We start from the raw sequence: 10,209 nt of genomic DNA on the forward strand, positions 1-10,209 counted from the left end.
AGTAGACGGACAGACGGCAGCGTCAGTAGACGGACAGACGGCACCGTCAGTAGACGGACAGACGGCACCGTCAGCAGACGGACAGACGGCACCGTCAGTAGACGGACAGACGGCACCGTCAGCAGACGGACAGACGGCACCGTCAGCAGACGGACAGACGGCACCGTCAGTAGACGGACAGACGGCACCGTCAGCAGACGGACAGACGGCAGCGTCAGTAGACGGACAGACGGCACCGTCAGTAGACGGACAGACGGCACCGTCAGCAGACGGACAGACGGCAGCGTCAGCAGACGGACACGTCCCGCGGCAGACCGTGAGACAGCTCGTGTCCGAGCACAGACAGAGGCCTACTCGTGGATAACGTATCAACAAGGGATTACTAACTGCTCACCCGCATCAGCAGAGAACAATCACCCTCAGTCAAGCGGCCTAGGACTTCACTTTACAACCTTGAATGAGACGATACACACACTTGAGTACGTTACTATCAACGAATTAAATACAGCACGGATGCGATACGATAGCACATATGACTAACACCACCCCTTTAAAGTCACGCTATCAGTGGCACAAGTGCACCTCCAAGTCCGGAGGTGTCATAAGTACCGACTATCGGTCACACCTGACCATGGCGAGGTCACCCGCCCAATCCCATCCCAACCCGCCCTGCCCTGCCCTATCTGCCATTTCGCGGTATCACATCTACTAGTCACTTCCAACCCCATCCCACCCACCCCCGCCCTGCCCCGCCATATCGACTCACTCGCGGTATCTCCTCTGCCCGCCAGTGGTTAGCCCTCAGTCCCCCCGCCCGCAGACTATTAGCGTTACCCACTCACGGTATCTCATCTTGGCTGTGCCTCCAGTTCTCCTCCTTCTCCAGGCTCTCCATTATCTCGCGCTCCTGACGGTCCACCTCCTCCTCGGAGAGGCGCTCCTTGCGGCGGCGCCACTCGCGCTCCTGGTCGGACAGCGACTCCTGCGCCCACCGCTCCTGAGCCGGAGCAGGAGCCGGAGCGCTCCGCCGCCGCCACTCCTGCTCCCGCTCCTCCTGGGCGCGCCGCTCCTGCTGCAGCCGCTCCTGCTCCTTCTGCAGACGCTCCTGCTCCTGCTGCCGCTCCTGTTCCTGTTTCTGCCGCTGCTGCTCGGCCAGTCGCTCATGCTCCTGCTGCTGCCGCTGTCGCTCCTGCTCCTGGAGCCGCTCCTGCTCCTGCTGCAGCTCCAGGGCGCGGCGCTCCTGCGCGCGCTGCTCCTTCTCCTGCTGAGCGCGGCGGCGGAACTCCTCTGCACGGGTCTCAGCCTCCTCCTCGGCCTGGCGCAGCGACTCCTGGCGCGCCTGCTCGCGCCGGCGCGCCGTCTCCTGCGCCTGCCGGCGGCGCTCCTGCTCCTGCTGGGCGGCGCGCTCCTGGCGCAGCAGCGACTCCATGTCGGGCGGCCGGGCCACCGTCGGCACCGGCTCTGTGGGCGAGGGGAGTGGGTGTCAGATGGAATCAGGTGATCCAAGATGGGGACGGCTTGTCAGAACCGAAGAGGACAAAGCTCGCAGAAGGGCAAAAATGGATTGAAACGGGAAGATAATATTTATTTGCGCAAAGACCACATAAATAAACTAAAATTGCAGTGCTTTCACCACACGATTGGGCATAATAATAAAGGTCTAAATAATGAGGTAATACTTCCTTGGAGGATTGCTTATTAAATCACAATGCAGCCATTGGCGGAGCTAATTATATACAATTACTGCATCCGAATGGCGAGAAGTGGCTGACGTCACTGATTGAGTGGTCACTTGCTAGGTAGTCGGAGAACAAGATTGAATGTAATACCTCTCGGCGATTAACATAAACGAGAGGCACCTGTCCTGCACGGTCGGTGAATCGGCGGCTGTTGGCAGATCCACTGGCCAATGAACTCGAACGCTGTGTGGTTTGTTGGTCGCCACGAGGCAGTTTAACCCTCGCCCGTATTGGTGTTTTTCCAGCCGCGAACGTATAAGGGGGGGGGGGGTCCGTTGGACCCCCCCCTTGCCGTTTCGCCCCTGATCGAGCTAGAGCTTCGCGGAAAAAACGAGCGTGTTGCCCGTGACGAGAGGAAGCCGATGATACCTAATTTTAAGGTCCTAGGTCATTGGTTGACCTTGCAGGTCAGGTCAATGATCCAAAAGTCGGAAAATCGGGACCTGTTAGAACGTCGTAAAGTGTGGCTGCTATGGGGTTTTTTCGGGGCGCTGATCATGAATATCATGTTAGTTTTGATCACAGATGATGTCTTTATGCATTTAGTCCAGGTCGGGTCAGGTCAGGTCAGGTCAACCAGTAGTGGTCCTGCCGGGTATTTGTAGTAGGTGTCAACCGCCTCTGACAGCCTCGTAACATGCTACGAAGGCACCAAGACTACTTCGTAAATGTTCATATGGTTGCTAAATTCGAATTCAGCTCCAAAAACTGGCCAAGAAACATGTGAAACTCGAAAAAGTGAACCGAGGTCACCAAAGGTCAATGACCTGACCTGACCTTCAGGTGACCTTGACATCCACCCTAATGCATGGGGGCAACATCATATCACATGTAAGAACGCTTGAAACCACGAAAAGACTGCAAACGCGCGGCTAATGCGAGCCGACATACGCCGAATCGCGATTCCGGCCAAACATGGTCTCGAAAAGTAGGTCACAGGTCAAAGGTCATTGGGGTCAGGGTCATTAAATTTTCAGGGTAGGTGTAAAATTGATTAACGCGAGGGTACTGAAAGTTTCGTCGCGATCGGCCGCTTTTTACGCGAGTTATTCGCGAAACACCATGGGGGGGGGGTCCGTTCGACCCCCTCCCCTATACGGGCGAGGGTTAAAACAGGGTACCAAGCGAGCGACTGGCTTGGCATAGGCTCGACGTGAGCTACTGATATTGTAAGCCCACCTCCTACAGCTAACACTGGTACAGAGGGTGGAAAAACCAGCGCTGCGCAGCTGCTACCTACAACCAGTGGCGTGTAACCGATTCAATCCGACCACTGGTGGATGCATCCACAGCACTCACTGGTGTGTACCAATGACATCACGCCAGCGCGGCGGCGTACTACGGGTTAAAGCCCGATAGCGTGTGTAGGGAACGCCTGTGGCCCGACCAAGCCCCTGTCTACAGCTGCGCCGTGTAACACGGGGTCGCGCGCTGCTACCCACCTTGTTCGGCGCTGCCCTGGATGCCAAGGAAGTCGGAGCGGCGGCGGTACAGGTCCTTCTTCACGGAGCTCGTCGACTTGACCGGTCGAATCTCCTGAAACAGAACCGGGCTGAGTGAGAAAAGGGTCCAACAAACATCACATACACATCGTACGCGCGATGGCGACCCGTACCACTGCTCACCGATCTGTAGTTACAACTCAGTTCAGCTACCGACATCGTGTAGCTCCCGATCACTGGCCAACAAACCCCGCTCCACAGCGCACCAGTCACGCCGGGCACACACTCAGCCAGCCTCGCCCGGCGGCGGACCGGTCGGACCCGAGGAGGGGACGGGGTGCCTGCTGACCGGGACATGAAGCCGCACAGTGGCTGCCAGTCCGCTGACAGCAGTCATGTAATCTGGTTACTGACAAGGCCGCCGCTGACATGGCGTGTGTCGATCGAGCCGTGGTATGTCGACGGCCGTCCATCCGTCCATCAGTTTCCCTCTTTGTGACCGCTAATGTCACTATCAAACACAATGACAGCTCTTCGTGAGAAAACGCAGACCGATAGCGTGCCAGTTAGGCTAAAAAGACTGAAGCGTCAAGGAACGTCAGGCATTTGACCGCAGAATTCCATCCCGTGTCGATGTTGAACAGTTTCCGCACGGCAAAAACAAAGAGCTGCTATGGACAGCTTCATATGGCCCCCGAGTCCGGGTCATCACTTTAACCGCACTATGATGGGTAACAATGCCAGGGAGGAGCCTTTCCTCGCGCAGGACAATGGGCACTCAGCCCCCGGCCGCACCTGCGTATGTCGCGCGGAGCAGGCACGGTATGACACGGTAAAGCTGCGGTACAGCGGGAGTGCCGACCGAAGGGTCACTGCACCGCAGTCGGGACGTGCCCTCTCACCGTACACTATAACGGAACCACACACACCACAAACGTTAGTTCGGGGTTCCGAGGAAATACTGCCCGTCGGCGCGCCGAGTGACCGACCTACGCACGGTAAGAGAGTGGAGTGGGCCTACGCAGCTCACGGGAAGTAGTCCCCTGCCCAAAAAACAAGTGGCGAATGACAGCTCTTGTATAACCCGTGGTCAGTCACACCGTCTCGCCACATTTCTAACGGATCGCCAGCCTCCGCGGTACATCGACTCTCAGTGGGAGCCGATGTAGCGTGAAGCTGGTCTACGCTGACCGCTGCAACTCCCCTCCCTGGGGACATGTCGCCACTGCACTGTCTGCCACCTCCTCACCCTCCGCCGCCCCCAGCCGGGCGCGCACGTAAACCGTCCCTCCCAGCTGAGCGCCCGTCCCTCTCACACTGCCACCCAGCCGAGCGCACACGTAAACCGCCCCTCCCCAGCTGAGCGCACATCCTTCCCCACCACCTCCAGTCGAGCACACACGTAAACCGCCCCTCCCCAGCTGAGCGCTGTCCCTCCCCCACTGCCACCCAGCCGAGCACACACGTTAACCACCCTCCGTTGCTCGCCGGGTCGCCCTGACTCCCTAGCCAAGCGGTCCGCTGTGTACGCTGTATGTACCAGCGCACCGCGAACGTACCACGGGCTTCCTCTCACAGCCCCCAGCCGAGCGCTCAGGTACCCCTGCTCCATTTCCAGCCTCGCGCTGACGTACCACGGGCTCGTCGTCGTCCTCTGGTGGCGGCGGCGGAGGCTTCTCACTGGGCGGGGCCGCCGCGGACGGCTGCAGCGGAAAGTCGAGCACCACCGGCACATCAGCGACCATCTGTCAACAGAGGGATACTCGTTAGTCATCGCTCGGCGACGGATGAAGGGAGGCGAGGCTGGGCGCACTTACCGGTGATATACGCGCCCTGTGCCCGCCATTAAACGAGCCAGATTTACGGGAGAATTATGGGGTGCCACACAGAAAGCTTCATACCTACTAATTTATCAACGGTTGTCGTAAATAACCAGCAAGGACGTGAATGTACACAGTTCGCATGATTCATGTACATCTACTAGCTTTGATTTAGGTGACACGTGCGCAGTCAACCGGGGTTAACTACTGCCAAAAATACGATCTATGCTACGCCTTGCAGCACCTCAGCATTCACGCAAAGTGACTAATTAATGCGTTCGCTGCTCACGCATAAAGATCAAGCTGTTCATCTAGCTGAAAGAGCCGACAGCTTGCGACGAATCGGTGATTGAGTCACTGCAGTTGCCACACTTGCTAACTCAAGACTCAAGAGAGATTTTCTTCACTGAATTAACTGCTAACAGACTGTCCCCCCCCCGACTCCCACCTGGGGGTGACGTCATTACTGACACCCACCCCCGCTTAACCAGGACCACTCTGGACCCGTTAGCTCACCCGGGGGATCGCTCTGGACCTGCTAGCTCACCTGGGACCGCTCGCTCTCCTCCAGTTGACGGAGGATCTGGGCCTCCATCTCGTCCACGGCTGTCGCCGGATCCTCCCACGACGGAACCGCCGACTCCTGCTCCTTCGCCGGAGGGGCCTCCTGGGCCGGCTCCTCCTCAGCCGCCGGGCCCGGAGCCGGAGCCGGGGCCGGAGCCGGAGCTGGCTCAGACATGGCGCTGCGTGTGGCCGGAGCCGGAGCCGCCACCGGAGCGGGCGCCGCCGCGGGAGCCGAGTAGGGCGCCGGAGCGGAGCCCACGGCGGCCACGGGCGCCCAGCCGGCCGGTTTGCTCGCACTGGTCTCGGGGCCGGCGGCGGGCGCAGCCTGCAGGAGGCACGGGTCACGTGAGAGGCGGAGCGCCGCCGGCCGCCGGCGTAAATAAACAGCCCCACCTGCACGGCAACTCCCCCCCCCCCCCCCGGCTGATGACGAGCCGAGCGCCGCTGCTGATAAATGACCAACAGACGGCATCGGCGAGTGAACCACCAGCCGGTAACTCTGCACTCAATCAATTACCGTAAACAGAACGGACATCACAAACGTACAAACGCAAGGCAAGGCTTCATATTCAATACTGCAATAAAAATGGACCTGTCTGCTTCATTTGATGAAGTCACATTCCAGGTGTAGGTAACACATTAAACCAATAATGAACGTTACGCGGAATCGCAATCCTGCAACACCATTTCAGCGTCACGACATTCGCCATATGATCACGCCTGTTGATATCGTTCAGGGTTAGTAAGTACATGCGTGATTAGTAGGAGCGTTGGATTAGTGTTAATCATTCAGGGGATTAGTGCATGCCACCAGCTACGCTACTGCGCGCCATCCTAAGCCCCAGCCCACGATCGCCATTCACTTTGGCAGGGAACAGCGATTCGTTAGTCGAAGGCCATGTCCCTAATCCCAATTAGCGCGTGCAAGCTGTACTCGTATCTGTTCAGCCAGCAGCCTCCGGCCGGGCGGGCGGCTCATCTGACACCAGTTAGTGCACTGCAGCGCTCTGCCCATCGGCGCTAGTTAGACCGCCAATAAACAGAGACGACCGACCGGGCCGTTATCTGTCGCCGGCGGAGGGCATACCTCGGACGGAGTGACGTCATCGTGACGTCACATAGCGCTGCGGCGGGGCGGGGCCGGAGGGACCAGCCAGTGAGCCGGTACGCGGGGTCTCGCGGGGGTGAACCATGTCACTCACTGCTGTCGTGGACGACTTACGGTCCCGAGTAGGTGAGGTGCCCTCGACTGTACCGGCACGTGATCGACCCCACCCGGCAGACAGGAGACCCGAGCACCCAGCCGCGCCGCTGTCCTACTGACTGCCTGACGGTACTATCACTGCCTCTGCACAGATGCTATCACACCCCGCGCAGGCTGCAACCGTCCTATCATAATCGTGTCTACCAGAACCGTCTTTATCGGAGTTCTGTCAAAGCTGCCATCCCGACAGCATCCTTATCCGCGGCGCGAGGCGTGTTGGACGCTGTTTTCGGCGGCGCATCGGCTGCAGCACGACTCTCAGATAAAACATCGCCAGAAATCCTACCGATACCACTCCCCCCGCGGCCCGCGCGTGACGGGATTGAGCACGATCTCACACCGACCGGGGGAGGGGAAGTGGGGTGGGGTGTCAGGGCGCTAATAAGACAACCTAATTAGCCACAAATGGGCTACCCGTGCGGCACGCCCGTGAAGATTACGCGGCACGCAATGTCTCCATCGGCATCCGAAAAGCGGGGTTTGGATGTCACAAAATGACCGGGAGGCAGATAAAAATAGAAAAATAACATAAACGCCGCTTTGATTGTGTGATAACAGTGCTGTGGGGTTGCAAAACGAGACGATGATTATGAAATTATTGAGGATTGCAATAATGCATTGGCTGAAGGTTGCTAAAAATGAGCATCTCTTTTGCACTTTTCATATCTGATTGGCTGAAGACCACACTCTACAGCAATTATGTAATTACATCCGACCTGCGCACGGTGTTGAGTGTGGAACTCGCGGCCCTCCACCCACCTGGTCGAACAGCCGGTACATGTTGGCTGTGTGGACGGGCCGACGGACGGTGGCTGGGCGCTCCATCATCCTCCACCTCGGCGGCCGCCGGGCGGCTCTCTCGGTTAGTACGGGCGGCATGCTGTGAGTGAGCGGGGGGGGGGGCGGGGGGGGGGCGGCCGGCACGCTGCTCCTCACCAAAGGCACGGGCGCCGCGCGCGCCGGCTCGGCCGCCGGGCTCGCACTGTGCCCGTTGGTCAGCGGCGCGGGGTCGGCTCCCAGGATTCTCCGGCTCGGGTCGGCTCGGGCTCCGGACTGGCGGCCGGGGCCGGCTCCGGCTCGGCGGGCCGCTCCACGGCGGCGGCCGGCGGCACACGGCCGACACCACCTTGGGCGGCTGTCGGCGGCCGTCTCCAGGGAGGGGTCTCCGTCTCGGCGCCCTCCGGCCGCCGGTCAGCGTCCAGAGAGCGGCGCGCGTCCAGCGAGGCGTGTCGCCAGTGGCCGCCCTCCGGCTCGCTGGGCCGCTCCAGCGAGCTGCGCGGCCGCTCGGCCGGCTCGGCAGCCTGCTCTGAGGCCATCCGCTCGAACCGCGAGCGCAGGTCCGAGGCGCTCTTCTGACGCGGGATCTCGACCGGGCCGCGCCGGTCGGCCGTGGCCTCGCGACTGTTCTCCAGTGTTGAACATGGCCAGCTTCTGTCGGAACTGGTCGCCCTTGCCGCCCTGCGGCCGCCAGCGCGCCTCGTCGCCGCCGGCGCCGCTCACTGTCTCCAGAGAGGCGATCCGGTGGCGCAGGCCGTCACTCAGATCCATCGACTTGCGCTGCTGGCGGCGCTGCGCGAGCGGCGAGCGCTCCTCGCTGCCGCTGCGCTGCTCGAACATCGAGCGACGCTTCAGCACGTCCACCTTGGCCTTCTTCTCTCGCAGCACCACCGACGGGCGTCCCGTCTTCACGGGCGCAGCAGCCGGCGCGGCCGGTGTGTACGAGGCCGGGCGCACCTCGGACTTCTCCATGGGTGAAGCGGCGCGCGGACTGGGCTCGCGGCGCCGAGACGAGTCGACGGGCGACAGGGACGGCGAGGGCGTCTCGGGCGGCGGCAGGCGGGCCGTGGCCGCCGTCTTCTCGGCGAACTTCATGTAGCCCTGGATGGCCGACTCGTAGGTGAACTCTTCAGTGCCGCTGTCGTGGCCGTTCGGTTCGCCCGAGGTGGGCGAAGCAGCGCACTTGTCCGGCTCCTGTGGTGGCCAGACCGGACGGGGTCGGTTAGTCGGGGCGGGACGCGGCGCCGTCCCAGGGCGCGGTCACACAGGCACGAGACTACGCAAAATGGCAGCAAAACACACCGACCAAAACTCCACAAAAAGGGCTCAAAGTGGCTACACAAAAAGTTGCTACGATATACTCTAGTCCTGTTGAAGTTTTAGAGGGTTAGTGAAAAACATTAGTAACGCCACCATGAGAACAGAACATCATGAAGACCAACAATCCGACGTGGCTCTTAGCCGCTCGGTCACACACATACAGACATTCATGGTGACTGGAGGAATTCACACCACGACAGCCCAACACAGCTCCCACCCGTTCGGCGTTCGCACACTCAAAACGATCTCGTCACTCCACTTAAACTCCATCCACTCAACTCAGTCACACTCACTCACTCCTCTCAGTTCCGCCACACTGCTGAGGCCCTCGAATGCCAGACACGTTCTGCGAGCCTCTAGGGTGGCGCTGGGGCCAGTCCCGGCCCCGTGGCGAACAAAAACCCGACCCGACCGCGCCCTCCCCACCTGTCGCCGGCGCCCGCTCGTGCTCGGTGTTCTGCCCGTGTTCTGTGTGTTCTGACTGACAGCTGAGGGGACTGTCAGCCGGCGGCGGCCCGGCAGCACCTCCCAGCACCCCAGTGATTGGCTGACCTCTAACCGAGGCGTGCCCGCGCGTGAAGATCAGGTGCTGCGGTGGGTTCCGAGGGATACAGAGAGCCAATCGTACACAGCCCAGAGAGTTCTGTTTATGAGGTGAAGGGAGGAAAATATAGTGAGGACACGATAGACGTAACGTAATGCAGCTGAGTAGAATTTTCGAAAACAGACATGCATGTAAGTTCCTTTACGCATGATGAGCGTATAAAGCTCAGAATTTCCCTGGCGATGTGTCCAGCATGGGTCTAATTCCGCGGCGAGCGTGGCCACCTGGTACCGCCTGCCGTCGGCAGCAGAGGGCCGGCCACTTCACCGCCGGAACACACCGCGTGTCACGATCGGCCGGCAAAGTAAAAACGGGCGGCTTAGCGCCGGCTTACAAACCAGTGGGGCTCCTCGGCACGCTTCTGCCGATCGACCGGCGTGTTCTACAGCGTCCGACAGCAGTTCGGAGGACAAATGTCGCCTCGGAATGGTAATCCCCACGTAACCAGCACGCTTCGAGGTGGCGTATGGCGCGAAATGGAGAAAAAAGAGCCCAAATGACGGAGGGGATAAACGTCGAGGATGACCACTTCTGTGAAACGGTGCTCAATCGGCCCAGTAAAAATGTCACCAAACGTAGTTTAGCTAAAGGAAATAACGTAACAAATTGCCCGACCCAGAACTTCCGCAAATTCAAGAGACTCACAAAGGACTATGTTGGTACAGGCACTATTCAGAAG

At 59.8% G+C, this 10,209-nt stretch overlaps 1 protein-coding gene across 1 annotated transcript; it reads right to left on the reverse strand.

Annotated features, from left to right (window-relative positions):
• Positions 1-838: 838 nt before the first annotated feature.
• LOC122376849 (inner centromere protein-like) lies at positions 839-8,800 on the reverse strand (the record flags this gene model as incomplete). Its single annotated transcript, XM_043356820.1, has 6 exons — positions 839-1,461; positions 3,182-3,275; positions 4,816-4,926; positions 5,549-5,890; positions 7,589-7,709; positions 8,187-8,800. Coding segments are annotated over 6 exons (1,905 nt in total), but the record flags the coding sequence as incomplete, so codon positions are not given.
• Positions 8,801-10,209: the final 1,409 nt, after the last annotated feature.

This window comes from Amphibalanus amphitrite, unplaced genomic scaffold, assembly GCF_019059575.1.
Source record: "Amphibalanus amphitrite isolate SeventyFive unplaced genomic scaffold, NRLGWU_Aamphi_draft 002348F_arrow, whole genome shotgun sequence".
Classification (NCBI taxonomy): Eukaryota; Metazoa; Arthropoda; class Thecostraca; order Balanomorpha; family Balanidae; genus Amphibalanus; species Amphibalanus amphitrite.